Source organism: Ipomoea nil, unplaced genomic scaffold (genome assembly GCF_001879475.1).
Source record: "Ipomoea nil cultivar Tokyo-kokei standard unplaced genomic scaffold, Asagao_1.1 scaffold1421, whole genome shotgun sequence".
Classification (NCBI taxonomy): Eukaryota; Viridiplantae; Streptophyta; class Magnoliopsida; order Solanales; family Convolvulaceae; genus Ipomoea; species Ipomoea nil.
In genome coordinates this window covers 5,417,397-5,438,339 of record NW_017617849.1, presented here as the reverse complement: position 1 = coordinate 5,438,339, position 20,943 = coordinate 5,417,397, and the positions used below count along the sequence as shown (strand labels likewise).

Here is a 20,943-nt window from a genome sequence, read left to right as displayed (position 1 = left end):
CACTAATGACCAAATACAGTACGTGGCCCCACTACATGACAGCAACAGGGACCCACTAAGCTCGACCGTTTTGTGATAAAAACAAAATGTAACGTTGTATTTTCCCGTTGCTAATTATTGTCATTAGAATAAATTGCTTTTTCCAGATTCGCATTGTTTCATGTTCCGTTAGAATAGTAGAATTGGGCTTGTATTCTCATTAATGGGCTTCTTGATTCTGGGCCCATTGGGCCGGATTGTATTTATTCCACCAAAAAAATATAAATATAAATATAAAAATATAGCGTGAATTTAAAGCAAAATGGTGGGATCAAATAAATTCTGTAACCATTTGCGTTTGTTGCCTTTCCAGTTTCCAAGTCTCGTAAGTGTAACAGAACAGCAACGAGAGTGAGCACTGAGCAGAGAGAATGTCGCAGGGAGCGGAGGCAGATAAGAAGCCTGGCGCCGGCGCCGGAGCCGGAGCCGATCAGGCTGCTCACATCAACCTTAAAGTCAAAGGACAGGTTGTTCTCTTGCCGTATCCCCACTCTATATATGTCTAGGCGTCTGTTTGTGTGTGTGCGTGTATATATATGTATGTCTGTTAACTTAGGGTTTGTTCTTAGAAAAATTACGGTATAACTTTTTGATTATCTATCTATTTGTTGTTGATTGTTTACTGTTTTATGTTTTGTGATGCTACTGTTTGATACTTTGATTTCCTCGTTTGCATTTTGTGTATTCTCTTACTAATTTGCTTCCTTATGTTCTATAAATTATGAACTCAAACGGGAGTATTGAGTGAATTGAAGTGAGGTTTGTGTTGTTCTGGTAACATTGTCGATTCATTACAGTAATTTGTTCAGATTATGTTCTCGGTTTCTATTGAATTATGGCAACTTAAATCATGTATTAGCGAACACAGGTCGTGACTTAACTATGGGAATCGTTGTTGTGATTGTATGAATAATGAACCACATTCTTCTTTTGTAGGAATATTTGCATTGTTCTGTTTTTGGCATTGTATAACATAATTTGTAGGTTAGTACTTCTGCTAATGCATGCCACCACCTCCTAACCTTTTGTAGTTGTATCCCTCTCAAGTCTTACAGTTAGTAATTGCAGCTTCTTTTTGTAGACATAAATATCATTTAGTTGGGGAGTAATGTTGTATGGGATTGGCTTGTGCTAGCTTTTTTCTTTTCTTTTATTCACTTTAATGTTCTATAGTACTGAGCGCCTATGATTTGGAAAGTTCTAGTAACTTATATCCCTTCAGTTTCTTTTGTTGAATGGTTTGTTATTCAGTTATTCTTAAATGTGTACCTTATTTATGCAATGTTATGTGGATCTTTGCTCTTGGATTTTGTTGGTTCATTTTGATCATCCATTTTTTGTAAAACAAAAAGTGCATGGATATAAGGCTGTATTATTTGTTCATTCCATCATCCATCTTGCCGTGAAAGATGAAGAAATGGTAAGTGATATAGGAGGGTTGAAAAGCTGACTGAAGATTGAATGGCATTGTTGAATGTAGGATGGCAATGAGGTCTTCTTTAGGATCAAAAGAAGCACTCAACTGAAGAAGCTCATGAATGCATATTGTGATCGACAGTCAGTTGATTTCAACTCTATAGCTTTCCTGTTTGATGGGCGCCGTCTTCGAGCAGAGCAGACTCCAGATGAGGTCTCTCTCTCTCTCTCTCTCTCCCCGTTAATGTGCACTACATTTGAATGCCTGATACACTATCTCACATAGCAAAGAGAACAATTTGTGATCAGATGGTTTGCATTATTGCTTTTCTGTCATCTGCTTATGTCATTGTCATTTTCCCCCCTTCACTGTTTCAGCTGGAGATGGAAGATGGTGATGAAATCGATGCAATGCTTCATCAAACTGGAGGGAACCACTAAGCGTTCTATACTTCTTGCTGAAGATAGCTTATGTTGATGTTTGAAGTTTCACTGACATTAGTGAATTTCCTAGGTTGTGCATAACCTGGGGTTGTGTAGTAGTTTATTAATGAAGCATGATATGGTTTGCTCAAGTGGCCTGAGCTTACCTTGAATTTAAAATGTCAAATGTTTCTTGCAATGTAGCAAGACCTAACAGATTGCTTTTGGTATCTCTTCTGCTTAATCGAAAACATATAATTAGACATATTATTTGACCTCTTTAAGTCCCATGCTAAATATCTAATTATTTTACATGCATCTTCTCGCATCATTGGTCTGATAACTGCATTGTGTATTCAAAATCCCTGTCAAGTGCAATATACATATGCACTTGTAGAACCATAGGCGAAATGGATTTTTTTTTTTATATGCACCTTTGACGATTGACGATTACACGACCAGTGTATATGTTGTATAGGTGTAATCAGTTAAACAAAGTTTTATTAGCTCAAACTAAATATTTTTCTTGAGCTCGAACTGTTATTTTACAGTGTTGTAAAAATTGGCCTACGCGTCCTTAAAGACCGAGACGATTACAACCCTAGGCGGTTTTTAATTGGTCGGCCGACTAGGCGCCGAGTTGAGTGCCTAACCCTGCTTAGTTGGTCCCCAACTAGGCTGTGTCGGTACCTAACTCGGCCGAGTGGTATTTTTTACCTGCTTGGTTGCTCATTTTCTATATTCTTCCAGCTATGTACTCAACTAACCATCTAACATATGTAGTTGACTAGTTCGTGGAATTATAATAGTCTAACAACTCACTAACTATAGGATATACTTCTCTTTCACGAATTACGAGTGATTCACAACCGATGAAAATCTCTCTTTTGTCAATCCCTATCCCGATGAGATGAAACCAAAGCTCTTTTTTCCTATTGAGTCATAATTCGAGTAAGCCTTGAATGAGCCCCTCGAAAACTTGATCCCGATGAGATGAAACCAAAGCTCTTTTTTCCTGTTGAGTCATAATTCGAGTAAAGTCTTGAATGAGCCCCTCGAAAACTTGATCCCGATGAGCTGAAACCAAAGCTCTTTTTTCCTGTTGAGTCATAATTCGAGTAAGCCTTGAATGAGCCCCTCGAAAACTTGATGCAAAGAAATGCATTTTTTTTCGGCGTCTTTGAGATATATATCCCCATTTAATTTTGGTCATGGATTAAATGAAACTTTTTCGAATATACTAACAAAACGAATTTCTCCAATGCATAAAATAAAAATTCCAATGGCTTCTGCTACTATAACCTTCCCAACCACGATTTTTTTTTTAGGTGTTTTACCACGAAACAAGAATAAGAAAGACATAAAAAATTTTATTATTTTATTATGTATAAAAAAAATAGAGTAAATAAAAAAAAATAGAACTAGATAAAGAAATAGTGGAGTTCCTTCGTTTCTATGGTTACAGCTCTTAAGTAAAAAAATGAAGAAGTTATACTCGAATTACTCGACCACCTATTAGGTGCCAGTGCTTTCTGCTACATTGTTATTTTATTTTTACGGAGTATAAACTAATTACAACTCTATATATACATTTATGTACATGCCTCAGCTACAACAGTGGCAGCACTTACAAAGATTAAAGAACAGAATGAAAGGGTATAAAAATTAAACAAATTTTCCGTATGATATTATTTTCTTTAATGTGGAGCTTCAACTCTACAAAAAAAAAAAAAAAAAAACTGTCAACCTCAGACCCTGGTTTACTCTGTACATTGTGAGGATCTTTTCCTTCCCATCATCACATCATTTCTTACTCTTTCTGAATTTCCGTCCGTGTTGATAGACTTCTTCATCATCCAACTGCAATTGTGCAAGAAAAATAGCGCATCTAATCAAAGTCTGTAGTAGTTAATTGCTAAAGCCTAGAGCTTCCGAAATTGGATACAAAAGGTTACGGTGATTGTGGACTAGGGCAAATTATACTATGTCCAATGTAGACCATGAATAAATGTTCATTTTTAGTATACTGAAAGTTCATTTCTAAGTAATGTACCAAATAATGAACTTATAGTAGTAAGTGATTTTGTGTTTTGATGGAAGTAAAACTGTGTAACAGAAAGCTCAGAAAGTGCGACTTGAACAGAATCTTAATGAGACTCACCATCCTTTGAGCCAGAGATATTTGTCTACTGTTACTATAGTCTTTGGAGCAGATACTCTTACCCGGCCAACATAATCTTTGAATAAATCCTTGTAAATAATTATAAGTGCTGCAAGATGTAATCTGTAAGTAAATTTCAAAAATCAGGCGAACACACAGTGTATTTGAGTATTTCTAAAACCATACCTCAGGCGATGCCTGTTGCAGGCAGTCAAGGCGGCAACAAGAACATTAAAAATGCTTCGAACAGCACGGAAAATCTATCAACCAAATATGCGGAATAAAAGTTAACAGGGCAACTAAGTGAGTATTAGAACGGTTAGTGGAAGTCCAATCAAAGAAATTGAATCACTAAAAACAGACCAACCTGGGAGAAAATGTCATTCCAAAGTGAACGCCACATGGAAACCTCATACGAAGTCACTGTTGACTCCACCTCTGAAGTGAACCGGATAAGACTACTCAAAAATAGCCACAAGTCATGAACCACACTATATATACAAATGCATAAGCCAGAGACGAGACTGCACAATCCCAGGACCAAGCGAATGGGGGAATAGAGTATTTCCCATAGAAGCCAAAAGATAGGGTTTAACAAAAATGTCACTGCAATCAAGCATGGATTTGATGTGAGTGAGAGAGAGAGAGAGAGAAAAAAAAAATTACCAAAGAGAACCATAATCAGTATGTCTGCCTACCAATGTTCCAGATAACAGACAGAAGAAACCAGAATGGCAAAAATAGAATCTCAACAAATTCTCCCACCAGACTGCAAGAAGTCTCCAATGTCATCCATATTATTGAAAAAGAACTCCCCACAAGTTCTGTACACATGTTCCAGAAAGGAAGGAAGAAGTCCAAAAACCCAAGTAATGGTCCTGCCATTGGCCGTGTGAGAAATGAAAGAAATGACTGAATAGGACGTGTCATCATGAGGAACCACTTAACGGCCTTCTCAAAATTGTGAAGAAACAACATTGTCCCCAAGTACTTAATTCTTGATATCATTTCCCATGTTTCTATCCAATCAAAAAGGGGTCCAAACAAATGAGATGCTGTTGCTTTGAGAAGAGGCACATTTTTGTATAGATCATAAAATCCTATAAGAACGGTAATTACTGACATTATCACATATAAAAATCTTGCCAGAGGGCACATCCATGGACGATAAAGACGGGAAAATCCTGGATAAGACTGAAGGAAGATAGCCCATGATGGAAGCCCTGTCTCCAATAGGGTAAGAAGCCGCAAATCAGACATGATAATGTCCTTCAATTTAAAAGGGAGGTCGCAATCATTAAACCTAAACAAAATCAAAATATCCTTGTACTGAGTAGCTTCAACTACATCCTCACTCTCACTTGAATAATTACTTTGTGAATGTATTGGTGATCCAATGGTTTCACAAAATGATTCTTCAGAGAACACATTGGGTCTAGTGCAGTATTTCAAAACTTTCCTTCTCTTATAAGGTCCAGCTGCAGGTGGTGTACAGAATGGATTGTTTTCTATTGTTTCTGGGTACAGACTAAAACTTGCATTTGAACCGCAAGGACTCTCATCTTTGGCACATATATCATCAACTGTAGCAACACTTCCATCTATGTCACTAGTCATCAAAATATTTTCTTCAGCGTCATAAAACACCTCGCCTGTACATTCTCAATAAAAGGTGCAAGAATGATCAGACTTTGCAAAGGTACTATAGAAACTCTATAAATCACAAGACAGGATGTTTTACAAGAAGATTAATACATAATACAATCTTGAAAACCCTCATCTTTTCAGAAAATAGATAAGATTATCAATCAACTTTGTGTCATAAACAACAGTTTAAACAATATGGATAAACATAGACAGAAAAGTTCAACCATGAGACTACACAATCATGCATACTTAATATATATCATCTGCATATACAACAAAGCTAAAGATGACAAGGGCCTTTTCCCCTCATTTTCATCATTCCTCTTCTTAGAGTTGATTTGCTCGCAGATATAGAAACAGAGATTATTTCATATATTTACAGAGGCATATGTAGAATAACTTTCATTGACATAACAAACCATGCTCAAAAAAGCATACCTATTGTATTCAAGTATTCTCCCAAAATACTTTGCTCAGTGTCTGTCCCTGGGAACCACAAATGTATGCATCGAGCAGCTTGTGATACACTATCAAATTCCCATCTTCTCATGAGTTTAGCCTCTATAGCAAGTGATGTATCTGTCTGCAATCAAAGGAAAGTTGGTGGTTTGGCATATGATTTCATACTAACATATGATGGGAGATGAACAAACGATACCTGAAGCTCATTTAAATAATTTAGGCCACGGACATCATTCCAAGAAACTTCAAACACAATGAACCCATATAAGGTCCTATGCAGTTTGCTATTTGATAATAAAGAATTCCTCAATTTCTCCACAGGTAATAGTGCCCTTTTCCTGGATAAGGTTGCAGCATCAACCAGAGAAAACCATCTTTTAACCTTGTCAGATTCACTTGTACTTGCTTCTGAATTAGTTTGCATTTCCTGCATATTTCCTGTACCCTGTTTGTCCTTCCGGCCTCTAGTATTTGCAAAAGGGGACATCCTGGACTTTATTTTTAAAGATAATAATTAAACACAATACCACCATTGAACTTACTAAAAAAATTGCAGATCTTTAGTGATACAAAAGATATACTCCGTAGTTAGCTACCTTGGTGACCATTAACTGCCACAAGTGTGTAGGGCGGGAGATGAGATCTTTCAACCATGGCCGGTTGTCCACCAATATGTAAATTTTATTACTCTCAAGAGCTAGGAAAAGGTTAAGATGTGAAAGATAAGATTGCAAATCCCTGCAAAAACACAAACAAAAAGTAAATCAAGAGAGAAAGTAAATGAGATGCTCACACTCATGTAAACAGTAAAACACGAGTGAGTTTGCTATTTGAGATCAAACCAAGATGTGAACAGCACCATTTCACATTACACATATTATCTTTAAACCCCTTTGAGATGCTCACAACTATCCAGAATCAGGAAAAAACTATGAAAATCCACACATCAATTTTGAATCACAAAAAATTACAATTAGGAACCCCATTACCCACCTCTAAGATAAGAAATCCCCTGAACAAGAAATGTCACTCACCTTAGAGGCAAAAAAAAAAAAAAAAAAAAAAAAAAAAAAAAAAAAAAAACTGACATTCCATAATGTTATAACAGAGTACCTATTTCTAACAGTTCTAAAACATTAACTATCCGATCTGCTTATGTATACAAGCTCGACAAGACACAAATGGTTTCTAACATTAACCAACCAATGAATTCAAATATACAAAATTTTTCATCCGCACTCGTGGGTTCATATTCAACACCTGCGGGCTATATTATGTACTAAATTTCCAGCCTGTCTATTAAATCGAGTACTGACATCAACACAAAACACCAATCAGACAATGAGAAAGACGGAAGAACAAAAATTGAAATTCGATCATAAATTTAGCCATAAGAAGTAAAGAAAAATTAAGCTGAACTGTATACCCAATTTGCAAGCTTGTCAACGGAAAGACACAGCGGCTCCCCATCAACTGCACAATGACACTTCCAGCCCTGCCCCTTGACTCTAAACTCTCACCGCCTCACCAACCACTGCTTCAATCAAATTTTAAAAAGAAAATTTAAAAAAAAAAAAATCAAAATCAAAATTTCTACAACATTCAGTTTTTTCCAACAAATTCAAAAACTGTCGTATTTTCACCTGAAGATGAAAAATTGAGATCAAGCAAATTCCATGAGAATTCAAAAGAAGAAAAGAGGGGAGCACCGAGTAGCATAGACACAGTGAAAGGCGCGTTTGGCGAGAGAGAGAGAGAGAGAGGACACGCAACTAAATTCGGAAAAGGAAGCAATTGCAGGTTGTCAGGCGGCCATTAAAGGTGTGAATGAAGGAAGTGATTGATTGCTCACACACACAGGAAGACGAACGCAGAGCAAAAAAGCGTGCGTCAGGGAATTCAATTGGAGGTTATCTCTTCTGCAGTTAATGTCGTCTGCGAGGGCATAAAGGTAAATACGGACCTGTGGATCAGGTCACTTGCTTCCCGCGCCAGCTTCGTCGTCGTCAACACACAGAGATAGAGAAAGAGAGCCGTGAGGCCGTATACAACGCGTATTATACTGTTCTAGCTGATAATAATAGTATAATATACAAATACCGTATACAGCTAGCTTCCATGGAAGTCTATCACTCCTGAAAACCGTTTCACGCGACACCGTAGCGCGTGCGATCACGTCCAGATACAGTTAGATTATGACGCACCTTGAATGTGCATCGTTATAACAAACTCTTATCAATCTGTCTTTTATTTTCTTTTTCCCTTTTCTTCTAAATTTGAGTAATATTCATTTTCTTTTTTCCCTTTTCTTCTAACTTTGAATAAATATTCAAAATATCCTTCTAGTATATATTCAAACATACTTTCTCAACCTCGATCTCATAACCTCCCACATAAGAAAGATCACTATATGTCATCTGAGCACAAGGTGCTTGCCTACCAATTAAGTCTATAATTATTCAATTCTTACTCAATAATTCAGTTTAAGCTGATAGTTGGATTGCACATTAATAGCTATGTGCTCACACGCTCCCGGCCTGGCTCTGATACCAAATTGAAGCATGTACTCCATCTCAACTAAAAGCTTAAGTTGATAGTTGGATTGCACATTAATGGCTATGTGCTCACATTATTAAGTAAGAATTTAATAGTTGAAGATTTTATTCAATAATAATTGAATAGTTGAGGACTTAATTTGCTAAAGAGTTAATATCCAAAATGGTCCCTCAACTATGCCATAATTACCAATTTGGTCCTCAACTACCATTCTTACTCAATTAAGTCCTCAACTATGTAACTTTTACTCAATTAAGTCCTCAACTATACAATTCTTACCCAATTTAGTCCTCAACTATACAATTCTTACCCAATTTAGTCCTTTGTATTAATTTGACTGTTTGTTGACCGTCAAAAGTCGGGATAAAATTATAATTTTACAAGATTTCTCCTTCCTCTCCATTTAGCAGCGCCAAACCATGCAGCAATACACTCCGATCAAATTTCGATCGTCAAAAAATCGTTGAAAATCAAATTCATGGGCTATCCGATGCATAACCACTACTTCGATACTGACAGGTTTAGAACCCAACCGGAGCTTATTACTGCACGGTTTGGCGCTGCTAAATGAGGAGGAAGGAGAAAACTTGTAAAATTACAACTTTATTTCCACTTTTGACAGTCAACAAACAGTCAAATTGACAAAGGACTAAATTGGGTAAAAATTGTATAGTTGAGGACTTAATTGGGTAAGAATGATAGTCAAGGACTAAATTGGTAATTACGACATAGTCGAGGGACTATTTTGGGTATTAACTCTTTGCTAAACTTCATAGTCGAGAACTGATTTATGAATTATGTTATGGTCAAGGGATGTCGAGAGATCATTTAAATACTTACTTTTTAAATTTTTCAATCGTTTTTCTTTTGTGACAAAGAAAACCAGCTGCCCATGAATAAGGTATTGAGAATAACTAAATTTAAATTTTTTATATTATATGATTTGATTTTATGGAGTATTTAATTAACTTATTGTGGAATCAGATAATTTATGAATAATTATAAATATAAAATGATGTAACGTTTGTCAATGGCTTTGGATATTCTCTAAATACTCATATTCAGGCTAATATTTTTTTTGTTAATGTGAATAATTTAATTATTTTCATGTTAATGTTAACCGAGTATTAATGTAATAGTAGTGAGATTTATTGTAAACTTTTAAAAAAAAAAGTTTTAGATTTAATATTTAATAGTGTGATTTTGAGTCTTTATTATTCCATAGTTTGTAATGATATTGGATGTGGTGATTACAAAGTTTAAATGGCATATGACATGGTGATTGACTAGATTAAAAGTATCACTATTTAATTATTTATATAAAAATAAGGATTTAAAATATCCTTTGATAAAATAAACTACCAAAATCTTATTATTTTATCATTTTTTTAAACCTATTATTTTATCATTTAGTTCCATTGTGGTTACAACTTGTGGGGGTCTGAATGAAGTCACAATCTCCTCTATGAATATTAATGCGAATGAATGCCAAGCACATTGTACTTAGATAGTATTTCTGAAGTTCTCTTTGAATTCTGGTGATTTATAATAAAGTCAATAATACTTTAAAAAATGTGAATATATATATATATATATATATATATATATATATATATATATATATATCTTGTCATGACGATATCAAAATATAAATTACTATTTTTTCTAGAATTATTTGCATTTTTGGTCCACTAACAATGTTGATCCACATTTTTTAAAACTTGCATAATTGGTCTACGAGTTTAAAATCTCAGTGCAAATGATCGTTCAATTGAAATCTCTATCAAATTTTCACCGAAAAATTTTATTTCTTCTTTATATTAGGGACATAATGGTATTTTCCTTTTACCACCACATTTTCTCCTTATAGTTTTTTTTCGCACTTTTGGTCCAACAAGTATTGTGGCACTAACAATGTTGATCCACTACTTTCAAAATTTGCATAATTGGTCCACGAGTATCAATTTTTTTTTAGCTCAAATAGTCTTTCCAGCAAATCGCTACAATTGAAAAAGACCATTATACCCCACTATAAAGGGAAAATATTTTTCTCGTAAAAATTGACGGAGATTTCACCAAAGGATTATTTGCACTAAAAATTGATAATCGTGGACCAATTATGCAAATTTTGAAAATTTTGTGGACAACATTGTTAGTACCACAATACTCGTGGGACTAAAAGTGCGAAAAAACTTTTTTTTTTTTCTATATATCTATAATTCCTAATTTAATTGAGTGATAGATACATTTCCTCCCGATATTCATCATCATACATGACAATATGTGATTGGTTACGTGTATATTTGATTAATAAAAGTATTTTATAAATGTAAGATAGAATCGACTAATTTATAAGTAATTAATAAATTAGAAAATTTTATTGTCACATTAGAAAGTAAAATAAAGAAGAAAGAAATAGTGATTAATATGTCTAAGCTTTTAAGTCCAAGGGACATAGCACGAATCCAAGACGAAGCATGCGAACCGAAAGCCAACATTGGGGTTGGTCGCGGAAGTTAGAAGGTATACCTAAGATACCCGAGGTTAATCAAAGGCTACCCAGGGAAGTAAAGGTCTTGTCAGCTTACGAGTTACGATGTTAAGTTAATTGTGACTCGGGCTCAACCACCGGGGCCCGACAGGGCATGAGAAGCAAGGCCACACAGATTTTTGACTGACGAGGTCAACTTTCAAGGTCAGTTGACATGTCAATTAGGCGTAGACTTATTAATTGTGGAAGCGCCCTATTTACAAGAAATTTGTTAGGATGTGTGTTTTAAGTAGAACCCCCGGTCAACTATCATGTAGTGTGATGACATCACGGTTACTATTCTAAATGGATGGTCATAGGTTCAAACCCCGGTGGTGGGGACTTAGATTCTTTATAGGTTAAAATTGTTTGAGAAAGTATAGAACTTTATCTAATTATTACTATGTCTCTTTTATTATTTATAATACATGAATCATTCAACAAGTAATCTCAAATCATTCTTTGTCATTTTGGTTAGGAAAAAGTGTCAAATATGCCATTGAACTTTTGCACTTTGTGCAATTTAACTATCAAACAAAAAGGTGTAGAATTAGACTATTATAAATTCAAAAATTGTGCAAATAGCATTTTTACAAGTTACTTCTAAATTTCCGTTAAATATATGTCATAATGTCAAATTATATATAAAAATTATTTTAATTATTATTTTTATTTAAAAATAATAATTGTTTTTAAATTTCAGAAGAATGTGGAGACAGTCATGGCTACCTCCACCTTCGTCTGTTGTGGATGAATATGGTGGCAGGCTGGTAGCCATGGCTACTCCCACCTTTATCCTAGACGATGATGGAGATAATCATGGTTGCTCCTTCCTTTGTCTAGATCGAACGGAGGAGGGGGATAACCATGACTGCCTCCCCCTTCATCCACAACAGACGAAGGGGGAGACATCCTGTTTCCACCTTCTTTTGATTTTTTTTATTTTTTTATTTTTTAAAAAATAATTTTTTTATATATACATCATATTTTATCGAACATTTAGAAGTAACTTGTAAAAAATATTATTTTTATTATTTTTATTTGTTTAATGGTTCAACTGTATACTTTTTTATTCGATGATTTAATTACACAAATCGTAAAAATTCAATAGCATATTTGACATTTTTTTCCTTTTCTTTATCATTCACGTTATTTCGTTCTGGTTCATTATCCAAAATTTATTGACTCATACCGGTTTCAATTAATCCATCAAATAGCATTATTTATTTTAATTTGGGGGAGATTGGTAAGTTCATTTCATTTCGTAATAAAAACAAATCGCAAGGGACAAATATGGAAAGATGCCGAATCTTCGATTTGTAGATTGTGACAGTAGGTTTCGTAACTTCGCAGACCATCTTCACAAATTTATACATTAATGAATTTGATTACAATAATAACAACCGCAGCCATCTTTTTCATTTTTTAATAAATAAATATCTCAACGCGTAATTATATCTTGAACTCTATAAACTTGTTCTAAAATCTATAAAGAGAATAAATCGAAACAATTTTATATTCCCTTCCACTAAAATCAAAATAATTATTCTTTTTCTTTTTTACTTAAATATATTAAATCTTTAATAAGAATCTCAAAAAGATATGATATTCGCCCAAAATTTATTTATATTATAACTATAAAATATTATATAAGAAAATGGAAATAGTGACGTGGGAAATGGAGAAGGGGTTAAAGATGCCTGCGCCGCTACGCGTAAGCCACAGTGGTCTCCAAAGTCCAAATGTCAAAATCATTAGTGCATATTAATCCGGGCTATCTAGCGAAAGGGCCCCATCTATGAATTATCGGGACAGGATATCATGGTAGGGCCCATTAAAGTATGAATAATAAAATAGGAATAAGACAACGCTACGCGCCCACGCACTCTATCCATCGAATCCAACCGCGCTTTGGATCGTCGTAGAAAAAATCGTATGTGTATTCTCATGTTACATGACATGTTATCAATCTTTATTCTTTGGACCATGATCGATTTTGTGAGAGCATCCATAATAGTAATTTTTTTTTTTTTGTAATTTTTGAAGAGTTGTGAGTGTAATTAGGAAAAAAAAATATGGAATGGAAAAAAAAGTAAAATTGAATTTAAAAAATAAATAAATAAAATAAACACTATCAACGTGTTTGACCTGCCTAACAGACACGTGCAGTACATGCGCCCGCTAGGCGCACTTGTGACAGCCACGCGAGGCTGTCACGACTGCTCCATTTTTTTTTGTGGGTCTCACTTTTCTGCCATTATTTTCCTCCCTTACAAATGAATCTCAACCCTCTCTCTCCGCCAACTTAGCTCTCTTTTTCTTAGAATTTGTGCATTATCCACAGGTGTGGATGGCCTAAGATCGACAATTAATATAAAGTACATTTTTATTATACTAAAAATATATTTTTAATAAATTAAATTAAATGTTATTTTTAAGGTACATTATTTCATATACTACAGATGATGAATCTTCAATACACAAATAATTTATATTCAGTATATTAAAAATGTATATTTATTCATGGTCCACAATATAATTTATTGACATGTTATGTTGCCTACACACATGTATAACATGTATTATATCGTGGATTAATGTTCACCATACACATTATATACTATTGTTCAAATTATATAGCATACATGTAGTTAATATATTATGTATATTCAATTAACAAATTAATTATATATTTATTTTAATTTTGTTTTGAGTCTATAATATATAAATTGTAAGTAAATAAATTAAAAGTATATAATATATTAATTATAGATACATAATTTGAACTAGATCCTGAACCATAATATAGCGATTGCATTCATGATGCATGACATGTTACATAAAAAGACAAGGACAACAAAGATTTCTACAACTTTAATTTCTTAATCAAACAACGAAGTTTTCTTCACCACACACATTCATCTACTTGTACGTATGTACGATGATGGACCACAAAATTTCTCGGTATATATTAAATTTAGTTATTTACGTGACAATAACATATGTATAACATGAGGTGGTGAAACACATGAATTAGATAATAATAGTCCATCACAAGATAATTAGATAAATGAAATAAATGTGGAATATATTATATCTTAGGAATAATTTTAAAATAAGATAGTAACCACAATATAAATACTAACTATGGTTTAAAGTTTGAATTTCGATAAGAGCTATTTATTGATATTTTTGGTATAAGTAAGTTGGTCATAGGCAAATCTACGTTGGGTTACCTCTTTGTGCTCCTTTGCTGGCTAGAATTACAAGACAAGTTTAACTCAGGATGCATTTTTGAGTAGCGATTGCAAACTTTTTGTAAATCAAACAAACCAAATCACAATATTCCAAGTTTAATTACCCGCAAGAGCTATCTATTGTCCTTCTTGATAAGTCAACCACAATATTCTAAGTTTAACTTCACGTGAGAGCTGTTTATTGGTCTTTTTAGTTTGAATTGGTCAACTATAAAAAATCTAAGTTGCTTTCTAGTAAATTAAATCATTATTAAGAGTGGGGTGCGGGGGGGTGATGCATAAAATAGTAAAGTAGGTAGGAATGTGCAACGTATCCAAAAATATATGCGGTAAATTGCAAAAAAAAGAAAAAAAAAATAGTTGAGATAGAGGTAGCATGGGAACAATAGCTAGGCAACAAAAAGAAATGGCAGTGAGCACATGCAAGAAACGAGAATAATATTGGTAGCAACGCAGTTTATTCTCCCATTTTGGCAATCATGGAGCTATAAAAATGGTGGTGCCACCCTAGCTAGCTTTGATTGAATGATTGATGATTGGTTCCACTTTCCCCTAAATGAGTTGGATACTTCTATTATTCTAACTCATTAAAAAAACACAAAGACAAAAAATGCACAATGCAAGAGGTACATGCTTGTTTCCCATGTGCCCAAATTCATTCATCCTACAATTTTCTATGCTTATTTAATTACCATGAATGTTAGTTATTGGTTTTGACACGGGGTCAAAGGTCGGACAATATACTCATTAAGAACAAAAGAATGTAATTGTGTGAAGAGTATAGTGTATTGACTATTGAGTATTAAAAGACTTGAACAACTTACAATGCATTGTTCAAGGTTTATACACAAGTTTGGATATTAAATGCCCTTCACTATACATGAAAACTCAATTCTTAAAGATCAATAACATAATCATAAACTTGCTCACCCTAAACATAGTAAGATTGCTCAAATTATATTTTCTAAAACAAGAAACTGTGTCTTAGAATTATGAGTTGACTGGTTCAATGATGAGTACCATATTGAGGATGAGGATAATTGAAGCATATGCTCCTTTGGTTTGGCTCTGATACCAAATTGAAGCATATGCTCCATCTCAACTAAAAGTCTAAGCTAATAGTTAAATTGCACATTAATGGCTATATTGCTCACAAGGATGACCATACGAGCATTCCATAAACTTAGTGCACTTCGTGTGCCAATTGGCCCAGACTACCAAACTGTGAGTCAAGATTTATTGACAGACCGAGAACAAGGGCAACCTCCTCATACCACTCATCGATAGCAATTCCGCTAAAAAAACATAGACTTAAGTGAAAAGACATCAATTGCTAAAATTTGCCAAGTAGGCAAGTAATTTGGCAGTGGCTCTTCCAAATGAGAAAGGTCACGGCTACGAACCCTAGAGTCAGTAGTACTCAAAAAAAAAAAAAAAAAACAATACTAAAATATAAATGTATAATCTAACATTTAGTTGAGACAAAATACATCGTTCAACTTTAGTATTCGACCTGTACATATAAAAGAGACATGTTAAGCATATAACCCGTTAAAACGGAACACATTTTTGGTTGAGACCTTGACATAAAAGTTGAATATGGGCCTAAAAGAACACATTGAGATCTCTACATCATTGTTATCTTTATAGAAATTTAAATCCTACAAAGCATCAATCAATCTGCAGTAAGCTCTAGTGCTCTACATTCCCTATCATGAAGACCTTGCTACCCCACAAGAACCCAAAAAAACCCAATGTTGAGGCGACAAAACCAATTAGGATTTCATCAGTTATCTGTCTAGCTAGGATATGGAACTGGACAGGAGATGAATTAAGCTCAACCAAACATCATTTGAATATCATGTTAATTGAATTTGAATTTGCCTAAGACAGTAACTACCGCTCTGTTCTTTTTCTTCCAAGGTTTCTATCTGGCTATGTAGGTGGAAAGAATCTGTTGAGGTTAAACGGCAAAGTGTAGAATTCCTCGTTTCGATTGTCACCTCTGAATGTTCTGAACTTCACCCACCATGGCATCCCTCTGTCTTTCTTCGATTTTTCCACTTCCAGCGTGTTGTCCAAGAACACCGCCACGATCAACCCCACTGTTGGCGGGGACGAGAATATCGTGTTGATGAATGCATTGAACTGCAATCGTTATGCAAAATGCTAGACGTTAGAGGAAAACACAAGATAGACCATTCTTGATGGACTGGTTTTTGATGGTTCAGATAGAACTCACCCATCCGGCATTGGTGTGAACGAGGCCATGGCGACCTTGGGACCAGTATTCATTAAAGAACTGAGGAATCGAGATTCCTAGGAAGAGTGAAAGGCCCGTGATGAGGAGATTGCGCATACAGTTCATGTTTGTGAACTGAAGAAACGACAAGCCTACAGAGCCTGCAGAAAGGTTGAGACATTTAAAGGTGACAATAGCGATATGTGGTATATATAGATTGGTAATAGCGTACCTACAAGGCCAAACAGAACACAGTATAATGCAGCATATATCACGAAAGGTATAGACGCAAAAACAGCTCCAAATTTCCCTGCAAGAAGCGTAAAATTAACAAACATTCTAGTCTCGTCTTGAGAACCACACAGCACACTATACCTAACATCGAGAAGAATATCATGAAGCCTGCAGAAATCTGAACAACTCTACGGCTTCCAACCCGAGTCAGTCCAAGGAGTCCCACATTTTCCCTGAAATAAATTCGGGATTTCAGCTATTAAGCTTTACCTAAAGCTAAGTATCAAAGCGTAAAGAAACCGATGGCTCACAAGGATCAAAATTCTTACACAGATACAGTGGACCCAGTGCCCGTTCCAAAAAGACCATCAAGTAAAACACCTATTCCCTGCCAACCAATCCCCCGACTAAGTACGTAGGCTGGAGGTGGAGTGGCAATTGCTAGACGAGATGCAGCCTTGTATGCACCAGTTGACTGCATATACTCTCAGTTAAAATGGAACGTTTTGTTGTATAATTTAAAATGTATTTGATCCGGGTTTTAACTTTTAAATGAACGTTACTCATTAGCAGACAATAAATGGACCGGAAAGTTCAACTACATCTTTAGATCTAAACACCACGAACTCAAAGTTACCTCAACCATTGATACAAGAACTGCAGACATCATTGCGAATGAATGGCCAGCGGCGAAAGTAGGTGGACCCCACTGCAAAGGGTACGGGAACTTGAACCTAAGATTATGATTAGTAAGTTTAGTATTATTTACACCCATCAAAAAGCATTACTGAATAGAAGAATACACGTATCAGTACATCAACGGACCATGGAGCAGTAGATATGATATTTGCTCTATCTGTACGACAACTGAGTTGAGTATGAAGAGGTTTGCCTCGGTAAGCTCCACTAGCTGTCAGAATTACGGAATATATCCAAATAATCGCGACGCAGATCAATATAGGAAACCGTTCGAATAGCGGGAAGTCCCTCAGTGGTTTAACGTGCTTTAGATACTGCAATTGGCAGAGTGTTACTTGTATGTCTACCATCCATTTTCTGCATTCGAAAAAGTTAACCACTTACTTGTGACAAGCCAATTACCAACAATAGTGTTGGCAGCCCGATCTCGACACAATTCCCTAGCTGCAAAAATATTTGCACCCGGCAACATATAAGAAACTTGGATAGACAACACATCTATAATTACTAATATGTTGACCATAACATTATATTTTGAGTGAATATAAAACGGTAGTGTTGATGAGAGCATACCGCAGGAAATCCCCTCTGGAATAGGCCCAGACCAACTAATCCAACGACGGGTGCAATTCCAAGGGGACTGAAAAAACTGAGAATAGATTGAAAAGTAGTATCAAGGTCGAGTATATAGCGACTCATCACTGTCATAAATCATAATAACATGAAATGTTGACACCATACCGTGAAAACAGACCCCAAACTTGGCTGTACCCCAAGATTATTTGAATGCTTGACGCAACAATCAACGCTCCTTGGATCGCCCTCATGGTTTGTATAAATCTCTACAATCCAGTTACTCATAAAAGATCATGCAATGCCCTTTAACACAACGAAACCATCAAGTGCATGCTTTCGAAAGCAAGATGAAAAAAAAAAAAAAAAAACACAAAAAAAAAAAACACACAAAAACAAAACCTACCTTGTAAACAACCTCAAATTGAATATTAACTAAATCTATTGATATGTCAACTTAATTTAAAACTTAACTCCTTAAATGCAGAGAAAATGGCGAAAGTTTTCACTTACTATATGTGGCTCACTTATCCGTTGAAGAGATGAATCGCTAATAATATAGACTATGGGGATAACATATGCAAAGGATCCTCCAACTACAGCTGGCAATCGGGTTCCAAAGAGTGCTTGGAGAAGAGTGTTTATTCCAGCAACAAAAAGCAAAGTTTGTATTACCCGTGCCTTGTCCCCCTGGGTAAAGAAATAATAAGTGAACTATGCAAAAAAGGTATTTAAGGAGACTTAGGTTATTATCTGACAACTTACGTCGGATCCACCCATTAGTGGTACAAGCAGTGTAGGGATCATCGCACTTGTCCCAAGTACTAATATGTAATTTTGAAACGCTAACAATATGGTTTCAGCTGCAGACAAGAACCTTAAACAACATCAGTAGCCAGTAGGCATGACAAAATAGCAAAACAATAATGCTCTGCCAGCATATCTCTAATGCAATAAGAAACGTAAAGTGCTCAATATAGATTTTGCTTGACAAGAATTTCCTTCCTCATAGCCATTACCAAATTCACAAGCAACATTTCATTCTCATACCCAGGTTATGAAGAATTGATATTCAACAATTTAGCAAACTAAACGGAATTAATTTTCCCATGTCCCAGTCACGCAATGAGAGGGCTAAGCTATTGTTAATGGGAAAACAACTCAAAAAAGAACAAACCAACAAGGAAAAATGAATCATTATTTCCATCTCCTGCTTTTTCTTGGATTTATTTGTCATATTTCTTTCTTTCATGCTAATAGTCATTGCCCTACTTAGCTTTAAAAACTTTTGACTTGAATAAGAAATGACCGAAATAGTAGTGACAAGTAGAGTAGGAAACACCGTCATTGTCATGCCCACATTCTGAAAGATTCAACCTTTGCTCAAAAGTCATCAACCCAATACACAACCGTGACAAACTTGTCAATGTTTCAAACTTTGTTCAATCTTTATACCGCTAAAGCATCCTTTCAAATTAGCCAGAGAAAGAAGGGAAGAAATAGCAGCATTGCTTCTGCATTTTCTGGATAACTCATTCTAAACCATTCAAGAGTTTGATGGTGAATTTTAGAACTTAAGAAACAATATAATACATTCATCCCCAAAAAGGAAAAACTAAAAAAACAAAATGCTCATAGAAAAATTCAATCTTTCCAAGTGCCAGCCATTGCCATCAATTTAGCAACAGACACCCAAACTAGCACTGGTTTTCCTGTTAAGAGATACCCATTTTGCTAAAATTCACCATGACACACAGGAGAACCGAGTGCCATGTATCAACAAGAAGCAAATCAAGGGGAAAAAAAAATCTGACAACGTTTTGAAAAACAAAAGAGAATGTCAATAAGCTAAATGACCAAAGAGCTAGTATTGACATCAAGCGAAACCGCTAAACGAGGGTAGACACACAGAGTTACCTAGTACATTTCGATACCCACAAATGGCAAACAATGTTGTCCCTTCACAATCAAACCATTCTACATACACAACAAGCGCATACCCTATACACACACATATACACAGTGACAGAAATGGGATACACATACATATATATATACATACAGAGAGCGAACAAGAGAGAGAGAGAGAGAGAGAGAGAGAGAGAGAGGAGAAAGTACGCCATGGAGGGTTAGAGTCTATGCAGTACTCGAGGTCCTGGAGTTGCTCCATAGGAGGGTGAGCAATCTCTGCCATTGCCATTGGTGAAGGTGGAGGATCACCAAGAACTCGTCTGTTTCACTGTCTTACACACAAAGAATCAAACACAAGAAAGAACGATAATGCAAAAGAGAAAAAGGACAGAATATTTGAGAAGAAGCTAATAAAAACAAGGAGGAGAAAGTAGAGAGAGAGAGAGAGAGAGAGGAGAGCAAAAGAAGAAAGTAAAGCACCCAGGCAGAGCAGGGCAGCACTACTACACACAACAAAACACCATATAGAAAGTTGAGAAAAGAGAAGCAAAATTAAAAAACCAAAAAATTATTCTTTCCTGAAAGGAATAAATGTTGGATTAATATATTACTCTCTTAATATAAAATATCAATAAATTTACATTTTTGACCCTTCAATTATATTCGTGATACAGATTTAGTGGCTATTAATCGCTAAGTTATATGTAAAGAGACAATTTAAATTACTCAAAAACTATTTCTGTCACCAAGATATCATTTGATTTTTTCAGGAACGAAAGGTTAAAGATGTTCA

At 35.1% G+C, this 20,943-nt stretch overlaps 3 protein-coding genes across 5 annotated transcripts; 1 reads left to right on the top strand and 2 right to left on the bottom strand.

Annotated features, from left to right (window-relative positions):
• The first annotated feature begins 296 nt into the window (after positions 1 to 296).
• On the top strand, positions 297 to 2,155 carry LOC109187708 (small ubiquitin-related modifier 1-like). Its single transcript, XM_019337982.1, has 3 exons — positions 297 to 506; positions 1,520 to 1,669; positions 1,834 to 2,155. Exons 1-3 carry the CDS (start codon positions 411 to 413, stop codon positions 1,894 to 1,896), a joined length of 309 nt encoding a protein of 102 aa, XP_019193527.1. The 5' UTR covers positions 297 to 410; the 3' UTR covers positions 1,897 to 2,155.
• A 1,046-nt stretch (positions 2,156 to 3,201) lies between these two features.
• On the bottom strand, positions 3,202 to 8,204 carry LOC109187701. 3 transcript variants are annotated; one of them, XM_019337970.1, is made up of 10 exons: positions 7,792 to 8,204; positions 7,575 to 7,682; positions 6,745 to 6,886; positions 6,345 to 6,641; positions 6,125 to 6,269; positions 4,738 to 5,691; positions 4,407 to 4,645; positions 4,226 to 4,299; positions 4,040 to 4,148; positions 3,202 to 3,738 (listed from the first exon to the last, which is right to left on the bottom strand). In XM_019337970.1, the coding sequence occupies exons 2-10, from the start codon at positions 7,616 to 7,618 to the stop codon at positions 3,682 to 3,684; spliced, it is 2,061 nt and encodes a 686-aa protein (XP_019193515.1). In that variant the 5' UTR covers positions 7,619 to 7,682; positions 7,792 to 8,204; the 3' UTR covers positions 3,202 to 3,681. The 3 variants fall into 3 exon arrangements, with proteins under 3 accessions (XP_019193515.1, XP_019193516.1, XP_019193517.1); XM_019337971.1 differs by having other exon boundaries at positions 8,112 to 8,203; XM_019337972.1 differs by lacking the exons at positions 7,575 to 7,682; positions 7,792 to 8,204 and having other exon boundaries at positions 6,345 to 6,636; positions 6,745 to 6,837.
• A 7,831-nt stretch (positions 8,205 to 16,035) lies between these two features.
• LOC109187705 (nucleobase-ascorbate transporter 1) lies at positions 16,036 to 20,644 on the bottom strand. The gene is made up of 13 exons (XM_019337978.1): positions 20,358 to 20,644; positions 19,005 to 19,102; positions 18,753 to 18,929; positions 18,408 to 18,508; positions 18,240 to 18,315; positions 18,051 to 18,110; positions 17,793 to 17,980; positions 17,605 to 17,701; positions 17,297 to 17,442; positions 17,109 to 17,200; positions 16,966 to 17,043; positions 16,734 to 16,894; positions 16,036 to 16,639 (listed from the first exon to the last, which is right to left on the bottom strand). The coding sequence occupies exons 1-13, from the start codon at positions 20,437 to 20,439 to the stop codon at positions 16,427 to 16,429; spliced, it is 1,569 nt and encodes a 522-aa protein (XP_019193523.1). The 5' UTR covers positions 20,440 to 20,644; the 3' UTR covers positions 16,036 to 16,426.
• Between the last annotated feature and the right edge of the window lie 299 nt (positions 20,645 to 20,943).